Below are 19,438 nucleotides of genomic sequence, written 5' to 3'. Positions count from 1 at the left end.
AGGAACTCGATAGTGGTGGTTGTAAGTGAACAAAAGCGTATAAACGATGTTTAGAAACCGCATTTCAGTCGTACGGAGAGCAAGAGCTGCTTCAAAAGCTAGCACTGTAAACTCATCTCTGGGATCGACCGGTGAGGCAGGTGCTAAAGGTGATGGACCAAGTAGTGTGCCAGTGGAACTCGCTTCATTGCAAAGTTGTGTCAGTAGTGCAAGCGATACGTCATCGGTTGGTAACGAATCGGCAGCAATGGAGTGCGCCAGTCCGGATGAAGGCATGTGCATTGACGAAGCTGCATTTTTGCTTGATGATAGTGGCGAAATCAGGGAGAACGAATTGCTGCTGGCAGAAGAGGACGATAACGATGCTACGAAGGATCTTGACTTTGGCGGACCATCACCGGCACTGTTTTCGCTGACATCTCCCAAAAGAGCGCGAATGATGTTGGAGATTCAAAAATCGGTTGAACGAAATGGAACTACGGCGACCCTTGGCAGTAGCTCCATATTAAGCGGTCACCACTTGCAAGACAAGTTAGTGACACCATCGAGCACCAGTTTCGTGAAACCTTCCGTACCGGACACATCCCAAAGCGTGTTTCGATGTGTTGTAAATGAAACGCCACAGCAGCAAGAACAACGGACCACACCTTGGGCCATCCGTTCGTCTGCTCCATCCAAGCAGGCTGGAGAGTTGAAGCGTCAAACGATTTCCGGTGCTATTGACGATCTGAACGAAATGACGGAAGAGTTGATCGATTTTATTAAGAGCTTCGAGGAAAAGTACGGCACCACGATCAATTGATGGAGTTCCGTGTTCCACGTGGTAAGAAGCTTCCACCAAAGAAAATTTCTTCATTTTTAGAAAATTTTCTAATGCAAATTTTTGTTTGTTTTAAGGCTTTAATTGTACGGAAGAAAGAAAAGACGATTAAGAATGATATTCACGGTCGCTCTTGTTTCGGATAGACGTTTCGAAATAAACTACACCGGTAGTTGAAGAGATGTACACATATAGTTTCTATTTGTTTTGTCATTCATAATTTGTTATCTCTTTTAGGGGATGCACTTGTTGTGCCCACGTTGTACGCATGAATCACCCAACAATAGGTAAGAGGGGATCAGTTTAGAGGCTAGATTTGCGTTGTGGGACGAATGGAGCAAATGTTTGGAAACAAAATAATGAAGATTTAGTGAAAGGATCAATTCCCCCTGAAGTGCTACACCTCAGAGACTTGTACAATGAGCTTAATATCTTTTTGGAATATAAAAAAATAGACAGAGAGTAGTGACTCGTGCGTAGAACGTCGGTGCAAAAGTTTGCATGGTAAGTGGGTCTTTAGTGGATCGTTGCCATTCTTCCAGCAAGGTTTCTCGTTCGTAGGGTCTGTGGTTCGTGTGAATCCTTTGTCTCACGTCCTATCTTAGATATTAATTGATATGTATGCAATGTGCGCTGTTTGTTTTTTACTTCTATTCATTAGTTGCATTTCACATTTGTTAGCTTGCAAGCCGAATGTTTGAATAGAATTGAAATATTGTTTCACGTGCAATTTCTTTCTCGGGGTTCGTTCTTCGTCCCTGGCTCTGCATGTAGGTGTATTTGATATGTATATTGCCTTGGGCGATCATCTCTCTCTCTGCTAGTTCTAGCAACAGCAGCATGTGTTGTGTGTGTGTGTCGTGTACTGTGTATTCTGTGTGTGTGGAAGTGTATATTGGCATGTAGGTGGTATTTTACACGCTGATATGTCGTTTGATTTTAACCATTAATTGTCTCTCAATCTGAAGGGCTCACTCATGATTATAGATTTAAGAATAACTTTGTTTTGTAGCGTATCGTACTGCAGGATCTCAGAGCATTGATCACCGATCGTACTGAATGCCTCCTTCGCTGGCCGGGTCCGTTTGACGGTCTTTCGTTTGTTAGCTGGTTGACGCGCTCGTCAAGGTTTAAAGGTGTATCGAGATGGGAAATCGATGCCGTTCGACCGTACGGAGATAGCGGTTGGCGCGTGGATGAGCACACCGCGAAATACCGCGAACGAACGCGCTCAGCAAGGGGCCACAGGATGCGGTCGGAATCGGAACCGAGTCAACACATCTGGTTCCGTCGCTCACGCACACACGACGCTGCGCTAGGAGCCACTTTAATGGATCGCTTCGTTTCGGTGGGCTGTGACCGTATGCACACGTGGCAGACGAGATCGGTCGAACGCACGTGTCGATCGTTTTTGAATGGAAATATTTGTTATCATGTACGCGTTTTCGTCTAAAGACGAAACCGTGCCGTGCCGTTATCGAATGATGTGCCCAGACACAAAACAGTCGGCCGGAAACGAAACCATCCTTAAAGGTTCCTAGAGGGCGGATGGCGTAAACGGTGGTTTAGCAGTGTGCAGTTTATCAGCTGCTGTCTCTTTGAGAAGATACAACAAGAACAACCGTACCAAGCAGGTTCATTTTCCCACCTGTTCATTGTGGTGTGCACGATGGAAAATGTCTCATAAGAATTTCTCTCTATCTTTCTCTCTGTCTTTCTGTCCGATCTCACCCCTGGTTCAACTGTACTTTTGAACGGTTCTTATGTAGGGATACACATATGATGAACAGCTTTGTGCATGTTTCGTCTAATAGTAGAGTGTTCGTATTTAACCATAACTTCTTCGAACGGTCGGCAATCGTCTGGTGCATTAATCATTTTCACTTACTTCACGCTAAACGTTAAACGCCAAATTTTTGTTTTGCTTTGTTTTGTTAAAACCACTTTGCAACTCATCCGTGGGAAAATTTTACATTAAGTCATGTATGTGTAGAAGATTAAAAGTTCAAAATGCCTCAGCCAGTATGAATATATTTGTAAAGGTGTTATTCTTTTTTTTTGTTAAACAGTTTTGTTTGATTTCCTTCTGTTTTTTTTTCTTCTCTCCTGTCTCCTGTTCTCGGTATTTTCTTGGGAGTTTTTAATTAATTTTTCATAACTTACGATACCCATTAGGATGTTCCGTACCGCCATACCTTTTGCACACCTTACACTAGTTGTGGATTGTTTGCAACTTTGGATTGGATTTGCTCTTTTTTAATCCTCCTTGCCGCACGGTTCTAACCATTTGCAGCATTATATGTATATTTTTGCTGTGTTTGTGTATATATATAATATATTTATATTCATGTATAACGATATGTATTCATTGCATAAGAACCGATTATATCAGCAAGGGTATTTTATTGTAATCGTTTTCAATCAATGTAATGTGTGTTCGGTAGTAAATTGTAATGCTGTGTTAATGGACGAAAACAGTTAAGCAAGCTGCCGGGCAATTGCTCTCACCTTTATCAAACAATCTTCTATCTGCTATCATACAAGCCAAAAATGGAATTACCAGTACGAATGAGAAACGACACAGGCGTTCAAATACGATGCATGTTGCATAACGTTTAGCGTTATATCGAGAAGAGAAGAAGTTTTTTTTGTTGTTACGCAAAATGGTTATACAATGTTCGTTTTTTTTGTTCGTTTGTTTGTTACTGTTCATACTTGTGGACTGTACACTTGGCGTCAATCACAGTGGAACATCTAGAAGGGGATAAAATATAAACAATCTTGTACATTTCATATCCATCTCAGCTATCTCAAATCATATCGTTCAACATTGTGTTCTGTATTACAACTTATAGTGGCTTCATAATTGAAGCATTTTGATCTTCGAATTTTGTCAGTGTTCGTAAAGCAAACAAGTGTTATCAGGATCGCGGCAAAGAAAATGAAGATATTGTATTCCTCTCTTTATCAATGTTTCTATTTGCTGTCTGCTTAAAAGTATGTACTTTGATATGTATTCGTTCCGATAGGTTTTTCACTTGAATGCACTAACTGGTTTGCTGGATATGTTTTTTTTTTATGTTTCCACTTTCCACGCTCAGTATTCGTAGCTTCTTGTATTACTCTGTACTTCTGATACATTTTTACTTGTTTGTTGCTATAAACATAACTCACATTTGATTGATTTGCTGAACTCTATTATATCCTTCTGTTGCATCTTTTTTTTTTTTGATTGCCATTTACTGATCGCTTTTGGCCTGGTAGCTACGTTGTGTGAGGGCAAATGAGTTTTAATACAAGGACTTAATAAGTATGTTTTTTACACGCTTCCAGCGTTATGTCGGTGCGAGAGGTTGCCAGGATTAAGAATCATAATATTTGCTTGCTTTCCGGAGATGGCATGCACGGCACGTGCAAGTACATCGGTTTGCCTCTCGATCTCGGACTTTGATCGTTTGATCGTTCTGGGTTTCGTGCATGGGTTTTTGTTGTTGTTTTTGTTTGGGTTCGTGCATGTTTAGTGCTTATTGTAAATGATGCGCTTTTCACCTGCAGTATGCTCAATCTGGTGTTTCACCTGTTGTGGAGAAAAAAAAAATGAATGTTGTTAGTGTTAGATTTGCTGATTGATTGTGTGCGTGATAAGGAATTATCCAGGTATTACGTAACGCAGCATTTTCGATTCGCTTTTTCATCTATTATAACACAATGTAACGCTAAGTGTGCTAGCTCTTCGTAACTTGCAATGTTCTCAGTCTTATCGCTCTGAGAAACATCATCAATCCATACTCAATTTGCCATCCGCATAATATTACCGTACTTTTTTACGCCATTTAAGCAAAAATTTTACTAAGGACTGATGGCAAGAATAATGTTTTAAATTTTGTATTTCCTTAGCGATAGTTTTAACCAACACATTTTTAGAGAATACTGTCCACTTGAGGTATAGCTGAAACTGTTCCGTTAGACATGTCTGCAAAATTTTTAACTTTAGCTTGACCCCATTGATGTATTTTAATGCTAATTTGTTGTAGTAAGTTTCTTTTCACTCAAATAATGCTTTAAATAAAAGAAAAAGAATAAAAAATAATAAAAAAAATCTCAAAATTTGGAAATTTTCTAAGGCTATAGCCTTACCTTATTTTTGGGAAATTTAGCAAAATTTATAAATGTGATATATTTTAATGCGAATTTGTTGCAATAAATTTCCTTTCACTCAAATAATGCTTTAAATTAAAAAAAGAATAAAAAATCAGAAAAAAAATTTTTAAAAATTTTCAACTCGAAAATTTCATAAGGGGTACCCCTTGCCATTTTTTTGAGAAATTTTGCAAAAAAAATTAAATTGATTTATTTTAATGCCAATTGGTTCAAATAAGTTTCTTTTCACTCAAATAATGCTTTGAATTGAAAAAGATTAAAAAATTGTAATAAAATAACAAAAAAATCTATAAAATTTCCTATCTCCTAGGCTCATTTTTGCACCAAGTTTTGCCTATAACTCGGTCGGTATCCAACGGATCGTCAATCTTTAAACTGTGGTCGATAGATGGCACCAATGGATACATTTTCTTCTTGGACGGCCATGCCCTCAGATGTCTGTGTCAGAAGTTATTCGAGGAACCAAGTTCCATACTCTGTTTGTGAAAATGTAACATTTTCCTCATTTTTGCACCAAGTTTTGCCTATAACTCGGTCGATATCCAACGAATCGTCAATCTTTAAACTGTGGTCGATAGATGGCACTAATGGCTACATTTTCTTCTTGGACGGCCATGCCCTCAGATGTCTCTGCCGGAAGTTAATCGAGGAACCAAGTTCCTTACCCTGTTTGTGAAAATGTAACATTTTCCTCATTTTCGCATCAAGTTTTGCCTATAACTCAGTCGGTATCCAACGGATTTCCAATCTTTAACCTGTGGTCCATAGATGGCACCAATGGCTACATTTTCTTGTTGGACGGCCATACCCTCAGATGTCTGTGTCAGAAGTTATTAGAGGAACCAAGTTCCATACCCTGTTTGAAAAAATGTAAAATTTTCCTCATTTTTGAGAAATTTTGCAAAAAAAATTAAATTGATTTATTTTAATGCGAATTTGTTGCAAAGAAACTTATTTCTTTTCGCTCAAATATTGCTTTAAATTAAAAAACGAGTAAAATATAATAAAAAAATTAAAAAAATTCTAAAAATTTGAAATTTTCCTAAGGCTTACCCCTTACGTTTTTTTTTTGGGAAATTTAGAAAAAAAAATATAAATTGATGTATTTTAATGCGAATTGGTTGAAATAAGTTTCTTTTCTCTCAAATAATGCTTTAAATAAAAAATAAGAAAAATAATAAAAAAATTTAAAAAATTCTCAAAATTTGAAAATTTCCTAAGGCTATATAGCCTTACCTTTTTTTTGGGAAATTTATAAAAAAAATATAAATTGATGTATTTTATTGCGAATTGGTTGAAATACATTTGTTTTCACTCAAATAATGCTTTAAATAAAAAAGAATAAAAAATAATAAAAACTTTCAACTTTTTGCGACTCAATTCACCACGGCTACATGCTTACACTCATGAGTGAGTAAGTGAAAAAAGAGTCGCTAAAACTCCTCGTAGTGAGTGAACGAAACTCGTTCAATACAACGTTTCAACTCATTATCTCACTCTTACTCACTTTGCACATCTCTACAATAAACCACTTTTTTGGGCGAGCGTTCCGTAATAAATAGATGACGCCTTGTATTTCAGATTACTTTTAATGATGGATTTAAATTTAAAAAAGGAATGTAAAAACAATTTTTCTATTATTAAAGCATCGTTAATGAACAGTTTTACCTGATCAGCAGCAACCGTTCCAACGCAGAGGAGTGGATCTTTGAAGTACGAGCAAACCTGTAACAAAAAAATAAGGAAAGGAAAATTTCATCCATGTAATAGGCTTAAGCAAAACGGATATCAATCCATAATCAGGTACAGCAATCACCCCGTTAGCGATGAAGCTGTGACAAAGGTTAATTGAAGCGTTTCCTTCGTTAGGGAAATCATTTCCTGATGGGCAAAATAGCAAAAAAACTAACTATTGTTACGATTCACCTTACCTTACGAGGCACTTGCCGATGTCTTCTCTGCACCTGACAGCACAATCCTCTGTGAAAGGAAATAGAAGGAGGAAAATGTATATATTTTTTAAATCACTTTTAACTGTCGCTACTTTCTAATAAGATAAGCTCTTCTAGGGTTTTTGTTTGCCTGTTGGATAGCCTTATTGGGATTTGGGTAGTAATGGGTACGTTTATGAAACTTACCGTGTAATATCACAGTCACTGGAAGTGATGCAATCTTCACCGTACTGCTTTGCCACGATGGTTGGTGGTCGGCAGACGCTCGCACCGCTCAGCGCGGAGATGTCACAGACCAGCCCAGACTCGCAGTCAGAATCGTGTCGACACAGCTCGCCGTACTTTCGTCCATACAGTGGCATGCACATACCCTTTACTGAAATAGGTGAATCTTGTTGATGGGAACGATCGATCAAGCAAAGAAGAGACGGAGGAGAGATATGTTTGATTCAGCGTAAAACTCTGCTAATGGACGTACATCCACAGCGGTTCACACAACACCGAATCAAGAAGAAAAAAAAAGGACGAAACTACTGGCACACAGAAACGATTTGAAGCGAAAATTGCAAATTAATAAGAACAAAATTAAGCTAAAATTGTATGATGCTACTACTGAAAACAAATATCACATGCATTTGCAGAGCATAGCTAAGGGTAATTAATGGTAATGTAATGTATAATCGTTTTATTACACTTTTATTCGTTTTGTGACACACCGAAACGAACGAGGTCTTTGATGATAAGTTCGTACGTTTTGCAGACATGGCGTGATACGAGGATTGAGTTGCATTTTAAATTTGTTAGCCAAGCGATAGGAACATTTTTATTCACCACGGGTGATTAAGTTGGGCCGGGGGTATTGCATGCTGAAAGATCTGTTTTACGAGCTTTTCCCTGATTAGCTTATTAAGAATGCATGAACGAACTGTTCGATTTATCGCATAAAATTTATCAGGTTCAGTATTATCAGTATACTATCGAATTTTTCTATTTAAACTAGATAGATTTGCAAAATTCCCATGCATCTTATAAAAAGTATGTTAAAAAAATATTGAATTGTATTTCAAAGTGCTTGGCATAGTTAACATTATTGAAACCACTAGACATTTAACCACTTTAGAATAAAAAAACACAATTTTTGTTAGAATTTAGGTGAAATTTGTCATGCTCTTTGTTACACAACTAGAAACGACTTTAATTCGATTCCGGCTAAAGAAAATAATATTACGTGGGCGTCTTGCTACAGAACGACATTTTCGGCATAATGACAATGCAATCGATCTTCGATGGAGGCGCCCGGTGGCTGTTGCCGAGGCAGGATGAATGTGTTTTATTTTTAGCATGTTCTTTATCCCCCCTTAAAATGGACTGCCAACGCACTGTCCATGGCTGATGGAATGATCATTTTTGATGTGTTTGGTGGCCATTGTGAAACAAATTTTCGGAAGGCGTTTGGGCAGTTGGAAAAAATCGCTTTAATATCTTGGTTTTCTCGTCGATCAAAAAAGCAATATAAAAATAATGTGCACGTCATTTTTTCGGAAGAGAACAGTTCTGCTGGACACTGGTAAGAGAGTTCCATTTTCAATATCTGATAAAATTTGTTTACAAAAGTCCCAGTTATCATACGATTAAATTGCTTCTAAAGAAGCGTTACTAACAAATGTTTGTGGAAAAAGAAATACTTTTCAACGCTTCTTTCAGAGCTTCTATTCCAATTTATTTGATTTATTATCTCTTCCTACAACTTCCTACATATTTACCATAACTTCCTACAACATCCCGAAGCATCCAACATCCCAAAACAAATTGCATTTGCCTTGTTGGTTTGATATCCTTCGGGATGTGCGTTCCAAATTCAACGTTATGGGGTAGCATCAGTTTAATGTTTATTGTGTTTTTGTAGAGAAACAGAAGGATGTTCTTTGCAGAAGAAAAAAGAACAATAACACGATGTATTTATTTCCTGCTTCGCTTTGCTGCCATAGCTTTATTCTTTACGATGGCTCTTGTTAACCTCCCTTATGTGGGGCGGCGTCCCCTAGAAAATGGAGTATAGCGCAAGAGTACTGTTGGTTGTTACACGAGCTACACAAGGGACATGTCACATTTGCTGTGATGCTTATCGATAGAATTTAGCTCGCACCAAACAAACAGTCCCCATATGCAGATAGCTTTCCGTACGTATGCCACAAACAATTGACACTCATATTTACACACACACACACACACACACACACACACACACACACAATGGAGGTCTTGAGCGATGGTGCAATCTTTGACTTATTACTTTTACCGACCGATCATACTAAAACAACATCCCGTACGAGAACAAGCGAGCACAAAGTGAAGTGTATCATTCAATGTGAAGGACATGGAGAGGGAAGTATAGAGCAAAAAAAAATTAAAAGCTCCCCAGGGTCTTGTAGTGACGAACGTTGGAAATGGGGGTTTGTCCTACGCCGGAGGTCTATAAAACATTCAATGGATGCCTCGTTGATTTGCACTAAAAAAAAACGACGAGAACCATGGTGTACTATCAGCTTCATACGAAAGATGCCGCAACGCTAGTGTTTCGTACGGTGAATGAGTACTTCCATCGTTGTGGTTTGTGTATGATCGTATCGGGCGGTGAAGCCAGAGAGATGTACACCATTTTTCGGGTTATGTTTTCTGTGGGGTGCACAGAGTGATGTTGATTGGCCCGCAGCAAAGGGTAAGCGAACGGCAAACGACAAGAATATTTTGGAAGCGTTTTTGTGTTTTTTTGTGTGTGTTTGTGTGGAGGTTGTTTCTCCACAAAACAAGGATCAAAATCAACCTTACACATGATGGTGCGATGTTTTGCCGCATAATATTTATCGTGCCCAGCGCACACATGGTCCACCAGTTTTGTTTGCGTTTTCTGCGAGCGAATGAGAGCGAACTAAATATGAAAATTTAAGATCCTAAGGTTGAAATTTTATTATTTTTAGTAAATTGAAAATATTCCAATTTTTATATCCACGATTTTTGGGATGTTAGGGTGCTTTAATAACAAAACATTTAGGAATTAAAAGAAAAAAGACGAATCAGGCCATCAGCCATTTTTGTTGCCAAGTGCCAATAATCATGAGAACAAGAGGAAGAATCTTCAACAAATTTCTCTCAACAATTCATTGTCCTTTCAATTTAGAACATCATCTTTCAAGCTCAAAAAACACAAAAGCTCAAAGCCCAGAATAGAATGTTGAATTTCAAACCCATCATAAATAAGAAATCCAAACGCCAACTCCTGCAAAGCTAAAAGTCAAAAACCCCTGTACAATCTATTAATTATTTCTTACTGATTTGCTACCATTTTCAGCCCATCCTTTGTAAATAGCATTAGCGGGTTAACACCTTACCAAAGCGAAAGGTCTTAAGATCCTTCCATCCCGTTTATAAATATATTATTATCCTTCCTATGTCAGTGAGAAAGCTCAACATCGTAATATCATTATCCGCTTGGCCGTACATCGTATCGGCCTCGTCAGCGATAAGCGCTATCGATCGCTTACATCCAGCAATCACTGGACAGGCAAGCCCGCTAGCGCTTTATCCTTTTGTTACGTTTCGCGTTATGCTTTGAGCCGTAGCTTTCTCTTTGCCAACGGCTAAATCAAAGTTAAGCCAGTGAAATGATGCTTAAAAGATGAAGGTTTAATATAGAGTGACGTGCTACAGACGATGACTGGCCGGGACGAGATTGTTTGTTGTAACAAAGCGACCTTGCGTATTGTCTTTTCCAATATTCGGAAGAAAGAAGTTGATGTTTTCCCGTGGGGGTTAACAAAAACAATACAAAAAACTATAATAGACCGTGGTTAAACGTTGGGACAGTGGAACGATGTGAACGGAAAATCCAAATGACAGAGGATTTGGGTCAAGAATAGAGGGTTGGACAGTGATTTGTGTACCTTGTTAGGTCGGTTTCAGGACGCCAACATTTATACCCCCCTCCAAAAAAAAAAAGGCGGCTGGAAAAACAACGAAAAACACTCTTCTTAACCTTACTTATAGCGAGAATGAAAGAAGTTCAGGGATCGTAACTAAAGGGTGCCACAGCAAATTGATCCAATAATCCAATCGCTGATGAAACCGGATTACCTTCACTCGTGGTTCGTTTGTGATGCGTCTCGAGAACATGTTGATCCCCGAAACTCATAAAAATATCGTTTGCTCGTGCTAACACACAAATCAAAATTAATATTTTATGCTTCAGGCACAATTTTTGGCAAACAAATTGTTTGGTTTGCTCGCTAACAGGGAAAGTAAGTCGTCGATTACAGGTGGAGTTTGGAGTTGAGAGTTTTCTTCACGCTATCGCTACAACGATAAAATTAGAATTAAATTGCTTTTGCATTCCGGAGGCACGCACGCAAGGAGAAGTTATGCATTTGATCAGTTCTCAATTCCGCGGTTTGCTTGATTTTAATCATCTCTTCATACTTCACAAAACCATACGCTGGAGCGCTAAAGTGAAAGTCTTAGTTTTGATGTTTATACCCTTTGAGAGAGCTTAATTGCCTTCAGTTGTCATGGTACAACCATTGAACGGTGCACGTTACCGAGCGGAACAACAAAACCCTTTCTGCGAAGTAATAAAATGATAAGCTACTGGGAAAAGGTCAGCAAAGGCGGATACAACATTACGCTACGTGCTGTATAACACTGGATTCGATGTGGCTTTATAGAGTAGAATCAGGGGCCAACTGTAACATGCTTTTAGGTAGGTTTAAAGACAAAAGCCAAGCTTGGTGGAATTGGGTTTCATTCAACTTTCAACTCATGCAGCTCTTGCTGTACATTGGTATATTGTTTTTGCTTTCATTTCTTAGAAACAATGAACATTTACTGAGAAACATCCTGCTTCAACATTTAGCTGAAGTTATTAGGAAGCCATCATCAAGATGAGGCTTTTGTGTGTCAGTTTTTGAAAGTATTTTTTAAAGCTCACGAACAGAGAAGCACTTTTCTATAATTAGCATAAGGAAAAAGAAAAGCTTTCCTACATAAAAAAAAAGAAACCAAAATATCCAAATACATTACAAAGGAGGAAGGAAAACACATCACAAAACAGATAAACGATTTACACAAAAAAAAACACAGATGTAACAACTGATCAGGCAATGCCGGTTAGTTGATACTTCTTACCATTGTCCATGGCAATGCAGATATACCCTGGACAGCAGTATTCGTTGGCGGAGCACACCCGAGGATAGCAGGGGTCCGGTTCGTATCGGGGACTTTGCTGTTCCTCGTCAAGTATTTCATTCTGTAAAAAGGAAAATGCATTAGACAGTGACCGTTGGTGATACAAATATTATGTATTGTTTATGTTTCTTAAATTATAAAAAATATATGAATAATTTAAAAAAATGATAATTCATTACCCGTCTAATAAATATAATACATGTTTAATATTCACCCTTTCTTCCTTTGAAATGGAAAACAAGAAAGTCCTCATCCCCGTTGCAGAGGACTTTAAATTAAATTAGACAACCTTTCATACACCTCCCGTGGTAATCGATATTTGAGACTGTAATGTGAGAGACTAGGACACACACACACACACAAAACAAGTCTTTATCAGACAGAGTACCAAACGCTTCACGTGTCTCATTTACATCACGGCTCGATGGGGAGTAGGTGCAGCACACGGACGAGATAATGAAAGCTATTCCAGTACACCCTTGGAACCATGGCAGAGGCACAGTCAGATGTTGTGTGTGGTGGATCCAAATTTGGAATTACCCAAAACACGAAACGTGGAACTCTTGTGGAAAGCGTTCTGTTCCTTTTTTTTCTTTTTTGTGGGTAGGAAAACTTTCCATTTCCATAGGAGTAGACACCCAGAATCCTCGCTTCAATCAACAAAACGCTCGTTTGCTTTCTCTTTTTGCCCCTTTTTTAACACTTATATACATAGAAAATATGTCGGAAATGTTGGGTTGCGTGTATGTGGCCGGGTGCGTTGGTGGTTGATTAAATTACCATGTAAATGTTATTACCCTTCACGTGTGTGCCGTTTCCTCAGTTCCCTGACTTACAACGCGCCGTCGGTTGGAATACTCTTTGACATAGTTTCACGGCGCGTCGTTGCGACGATTCGATTGAGATTTGGTGAAAAAGTTAAAAACAGGAAGAAAAAACACAATCGGTTTGGTGATTACGCGACTGTGCGGCGTAAAACCGGAAAGTGTATTTTACCTGTTCGGTTCGAGAGTTATACACCACCGTTACGTAAAGTAATTGGTCGGAAAATTCCGAAACCGACGCAGGCAAGCTATTGATTTAGGGTTTTTAATCAACAATTTGATGAAGCTTACCGTCACAGTTACTGGGAGAAACAATCTAACTTTTACGGTAGTTTTGATTTGTTTTGTTGATTGCATTTTTGTTATCTTTTTGTTAAATTATAAACTTAACTTAGCTGCTAAACAGCTGAATATTGGAAATGGATCGATTCGGATCGGTTCTAATTGAATGATAAGGGTTTTTTTTAAAGAATATTATTTATCGAAAAACCTTCCACATTGTTAGCATTTCATGCCGTTCTGGCCGTTCTTAAGAAGCAAAAAAAAACTTCAATATTATTCAGTAATAATTGGTTGTTTATCTTACTCAAAGTTTGACTTGCAGTAAACAGGTTAAATGGAAAGACCAAACGAACAAAAACCAGCCATAGCATCGGACAAAAAAGTACATTACGCCAGCTGTGTATTTTATTGAGCCAATTACGTGGGACAGCAGTGAATGCGAATATTATCTTGCGGTATTTATCGCATTATTTCAGAAAGAAAATAAAACTCTCTATCGTATGCTTCGAAAGACAAAGGAAAGTATCAAAGGAAATTGAAGGAACTGAGAGAAGTGCAAAACACACATACACGCACATACACGAAACAGTAACAAAAAGCACCATCGGGTAATAAAATTTTATTGAATATGCGGTCAATGTGTCCTGTGCATACATTCCAGGATCCACCGGTTGTTAGTACGGGGCTTGTGTAAATATTTATTCTCTGCCCAGGCCCCGCATCGCATCGATCCGATGTGGATAGTTTGGATGGGTATCGTAATAGATGAAGGAGCATGATAAAGTATCGATACAGATACGATACACTAGAATAAATACTGAATGGTACTGTTTTCTTAATTTTTGAATATATCAGCTGCATGGGAGATAGCCGTTCGTGTTGAATATTTAACAGTTTTCGTTTGAAAATTACGCATTCAAATATGAAAGTTTCTTCTTCTTTGAGTAAAATCATCATTTCACTCAAATGAAATACTATTCAAAATTATATCGATTGTAAATAAAAACATTATATTATACGATACTATATTTATTTTTTTATTTTGTATTTCACCTCAGAACCTTGATTTTTTGTGAAATACTTTATTTGAAGAATTTCCAAAAGGCTACTACTGTACCTACCTGCAGAAACGTTTGTGGGCGATAGGATCCTCCATGGCTGCCGTAACCCATGTTTGCTAGCATTTCCGGTGAGAACCGATTGAACAGTCCACCCCATGCGTTCACACTTCCGCCAAGGAGTAGAATCGCACCGATGGCCATCCACAGGGCAGGAGATTTCATGTTGAAAATAGGGCTGCTGAAAGTGTAAAAAGAAATGGCAAAGAAATTTATGTTAAAAATAATCATTTTTTTTTGAGAATTAAAAGAAGTAATTGTGGAACTTTGTTAGAAAAGAAGAAATGTACGTCCATAACTATGGACATGATGGGATAATTTTATTCTTTCATATAGGTTCTATGTATGTTCCCTAAGTAAATCAGAAATAGTAGCCATTTGAAGAGTTTTTAACTGTAATCAATCACTCATAAGTCCGCTAGGACTTTTTGTTTTTTGACAGCCTCAGGCACAACGTTATGTGTATGTCTACTTGCATATCTCCATCAACACGAAGCATTCACTGCAAGAAATGCAGATTTATGTTTCCAGCGAGAACCAAAAGCTGGTTCTTCCGAACCCTGAAAGCACAGTGTCAAACCGCTGGGACGGGGTATTTATGCGCAATATATGCAAATTACTTGTGCCCGTTCAAGTGCACACAGTGCCAACCCATAAACTCAGTGAACTTGAATCTCGTACTTAGTCATTTTTTTTTGCTATTCCTTCCATGTTTTCCATGTTTGGTTCGTGTTGCAAATGCAGGTGAAAAAGCTTCGAAATGCCTAGGGAAATGGGAAAAAATGGTATCAACAGCAAAAAAAGAAGGCTTTTCCTTGTTCAACAGCTACTGGCGTGGTGAAGGACGAAAACTGGTTCTAGTAGGATTTAGAATGACATACACATGAACGAGCGCCACACACACACACAGATACTACTGTATGGTGAAGGAAACACAGAATCGGGAGAACTCGTTACGGGTGTCACGTTCGACTATTGCAAGGTATGGCAGTAGTAGCAGGGGAAAAGTGTTGATAGCATAACGCAGCAAAAGTTCGAAAGGAATTTATGGTTTTACGATTGTGACAAGAACTTTCATGCGGTTTGAATGTAACTTTCCTTTGGTGCAGAACCCTTTTTTTTATGGAACAGTTGCCTTAATGGTTGACACGTGGATAGTCGGAACTTTAGAGAAGAATTTAATGGAAACTATCGTTGTAGAATTATAGTTTGACAATCAATCTAAGAATTATGACTATTTTGTGGAAGTAATGTATAATATAAGTGTCTTCTTTTTTATGTTTACTAAACATAGATATGAAACAACTGCATCAAGGCATTTTTTTTTTCAAACTAATAGTCGCAACTCTTGTTATTTAATGGCTTCATTTTCTTTGCTCTACTTCTCTGGTTTCCTAGCAAAATAATTAAACAAGCTAAAACCATCTGTACTTTCAAAGTTTTGCAATATCTTATTGCCTTCAGCAACTTTGAAACAATATCGACCGTGTGATCCCTAGTCTTACCTTTATAGCAAAGTAAGAAAGTGCAAACTGCTTCGGTGTATGCAACTTTTTTCCATTACCCTGTATGACTCACCTCCGCAAGAATAAGTGGTAAAATTTAACCCCCACGCCGGAAGTATCGCAGGAAGTGTACGGAAAGTTGAACCCATTCTGACCTTTTGCATCGTCACCTGTGCAGAAATAAACGCCCCCTCCCCAAGGGTTGTGCAAATGAAAACGTATTGCCCCAAGGGTTCTGTGGGTATTTTAATTACAATCAAACCACCTAACAAACTGCATCCTATTGGTGGTGGAATATCAAGCTGGGGTGATTATTTGTTGACTTCCGCAAAATAATAGTCTGATGAAGGGATTTATGGCAAATTTAGCCAACAGTCGTCGATGAAGATAAAAAGACCATTTTAATTACGTTATTTTTAGGCCAAAAATAGCAAAGCAAATATGTTGGTTTGTTGGTGTAATGCCCTTACTTGACCGCGGTTGTATCCCAAGAAAACTGTCGTTTTGTTTAAACATCAAACGAAAGTAGAAATTGTAAAAATATAAACCCAGGTTACCCTAGATCGGTATCGTGGGACGGACTAGCCCATGAAATAAATGTGTCTGTTAAAAGAGTACACTCATCAATCACACTGTCCAAGGGAAAAAATAAGAACCCATAATGACAAGGGAGTTTTGTGTATCAGGACACGGATCATCAACAAGTGAAAAGGTGTGTCATGATGAATGATGTGAAGGTGTTTTTTTTGTTATTTGGTATTTGTTCGTTGCGACATGGTTTGGAAACCGAAATGTTGCGAAATGTTGCAAAAAGGTTTTTCTACCTTTCTTATGTTATGATTTAGCGGAGTTGATGGACTTTTTCTAGAACAAAAAATTACTGTTTGGTGGAGTTAATTAAGCATCAGTTAAGAATAAAAGAAATAATGGTAAGAAATAATTACGTTTTTTTTGTTAGATTTCACTCATTAAATAAATTATGCGAAAGAGTTTCGTTTTTTTTCGTGGAAAAGATCGCTACAGGATGAGAAGTACTAAAACTCTATGTTAAAAAAAACCTTTAGTACACATTTAGTACACCTTAAGTAAACCTTAAGTAAACATTTAGTAAACCTTCAAATACGCACGGCACTACAGCATACTGTTTTCCATTTCTTTTTTCCTGCGTCATATTGCCAATCAACGATAATGGAAACAACGGTGCATCGATTCTGCCATTTCAACGGTGTATGAATAAATAAGAATAATTCTTTCCGCCAACGTCGTGGTCAGTTTACAGCGGGGGTCGCAAATAATGGGTTGAAACAGACACCTTTTAGTAGTGTGTTGTACACAAACGATTTGTCCCGTGCGTTACCTTTGGCCTTTCACGCGAAGGAATTGTAAATGGCAACGTTAATTATACATTTTAGTTCCATCACTTTTAAAGCTTATACACGGTGAAGGTGAAGCCGATTGTTAGTAGATAATTTTAGCTGCTTGATATTTAATAATGTTAAATTTTATAATTAAAAATTAAAAAAAAACAAAAAGTGCTATAAATAGCAACATAAAAGTATCATAATTATTTTCTAGTCATTATTTACCTTCTATTCAATGCGAAGTAGCTGCTTTCAAGTCAACGCTGCCTGGATATGCCTGACCGCTCGTTGGTTGTGTTGAAGAAATGGACCACTTTTCCTTGCGCGATTTGATGTTTTCTTAGTACAATTGCAAAATTTTACGGTGTCAAAATAACTAGACACAAATTCACTGCTATTCACTGCTTACGGGTGGATTTAAATTTTCACAACTTTTATCTCACTTTGCTGTGCTGAGTGAAAAGGGAACGCACATTAAATAAGCTTTCTAGGATGGTTAATACACTTACACGCACGAATACACAATAACGCACACAAACACACACACAAAGACACACGCATGCACGTGGTCGATACAGGGATCCTCGACTCAAGAACTACCCGCCACACTGAACAAGACCGTCGTAACGTTCCAGCGAGCGAATCTACTCGCTCCACCTGCACACGGTACCGGATGTTACCGATTATCGGGTACGGAGACCATACGATGGATGCTCTGCTATATTTCCTTCCCCTTTATGCTGGATGCCTTCTTTTATCCCTCCCTGCACTATAGACTCTTTTTCCCTTCTTCACGCACAGACTCACTTCCGGCGGGTTGTATGTATCCTTACAGCTTCACTATTCGATTCACTTTCACAACTGGAAGGTTTGCTAGCACGTACTAGAGGGGTTTCGGTTTTGCGAGCTCTGCCAAGCGAGCGATTCCACGGTCAAGAGTGAACTGGTTGTCAATGGCACGGGCTGAGCTGAGCTAAATTGTCCGAGGACGAACCGAAAATCCTCGCTGTACCACAAACATCCTTGAACCGAGAGCGACCGAATGGGGCGAGAGAAAAAAAATGCAGGAAAAGCCTCGTAGGTAACTCGCATGCTCGGGAAAGTGGAAAAGCTCTTTTGGGAAACTTCTAGTCTAGCGAGAGAGAGTTAGAAGAGAGCCTAACACAAGAACAAAAAATTCAAGGAATTCAATGAATGAGCTCTCAGTTCATCATTAGGTTCATTAGGGAAACTCTTTGGTGAAATACTCGTTCGACAGGCCGTAAAATATTTCGCGATTTTAGTATAAAAATATAGAATCATTTCATACATCAAAGAAACTGATAACCAAAGGCTGCAATTAGACTAATCGAAAACATATTTTTTCAAAATTCAATATAGTGTATAAGTATTTTTTTTCCTCAGAATTTGCATCAGCTCCAGCAACTTTAATAAGAATGTAAAGAAACATTTATACGATGAAAGAAAAATACTTCAACAAGAACATTTCAACTCATCCTCTTTTTTTCTTCCGGAAATTGGAAAACCGAAACATCACCCCCCTCCTTCGTGGTGGGCTGAGGCCAAAACAAAGCAAACACCCTCCGGGTGGTCAATTTGATGTGATTTGTTTGAGAATCTGCATTCGAAAACATTTTTGTAGGCCTCAAGTACACATCAGACGCAAGTGGCCCAATGAATGACACTCGCATAATGAGCATAAAGAGCATAAAGAGAGTTGTCCGGAAAATTTACAAAACAAAAAAAAAGCCAAGTGAGAGTCAGCGTCAGAGTAACTTCAGTGAAGCTTGTGCTTTTTTTTTGTTAGTGTGCGTTAGTAGAAAAAAACATCATCTATCTTGGCTCGAGTCATCGGGTAAGCATGCTCGTGAGAAGGATGTGCGCAAACTCCACACAACAAAACCTGCTTCACTACGACGGTTTTACGTGTTCCGCGTAATGTTTTCGCTAACGGACGACTGGTGGGATGATGGGAAATGCTTACGGTCTAGGTGACGAGGTTGATAGGTTCTTGGCTATTTCTCGGAATACAGGACACGCCGTATGTTCCTTGAACACGCACAGTAACACAACGAAATGGAAGGTGTTTTTTTGACCTGACCATTTGTGTGGTTATGTTGTAAAATGTTGGCCTAAAGGTGTATTACGGGAAACATGGGGTAGAACGAGGGAAAGGT

At 38.4% G+C, this 19,438-nt stretch overlaps 1 protein-coding gene across 2 annotated transcripts; it reads right to left on the bottom strand.

Moving 5' to 3' along the window:
• Positions 1–4,038: 4,038 nt before the first annotated feature.
• LOC125764544 (ITG-like peptide) lies at positions 4,039–18,219 on the bottom strand. Of its 2 annotated transcripts, XM_049428901.1 has the most exons (8): positions 18,069–18,218; positions 17,487–17,713; positions 14,399–14,576; positions 12,112–12,232; positions 7,120–7,324; positions 6,913–6,961; positions 6,650–6,706; positions 4,039–4,397 (listed from the first exon to the last, which is right to left on the bottom strand). In XM_049428901.1, exons 3-8 carry the CDS (start codon positions 14,558–14,560, stop codon positions 4,338–4,340), a joined length of 654 nt encoding a protein of 217 aa, XP_049284858.1. In that variant the 5' UTR covers positions 14,561–14,576; positions 17,487–17,713; positions 18,069–18,218; the 3' UTR covers positions 4,039–4,337. The 2 variants fall into 2 exon arrangements, with proteins under 2 accessions (XP_049284858.1, XP_049284859.1); XM_049428902.1 differs by having other exon boundaries at positions 7,120–7,309; positions 17,487–18,219.
• Positions 18,220–19,438: the final 1,219 nt, after the last annotated feature.

This window comes from Anopheles funestus, chromosome 2RL (assembly GCF_943734845.2).
Source record: "Anopheles funestus chromosome 2RL, idAnoFuneDA-416_04, whole genome shotgun sequence".
NCBI classification, from domain to species: domain Eukaryota; kingdom Metazoa; phylum Arthropoda; class Insecta; order Diptera; family Culicidae; genus Anopheles; species Anopheles funestus.
Note: the sequence above shows the minus strand (reverse complement) of the source record. Positions and strands in the feature narration are given on the sequence as shown.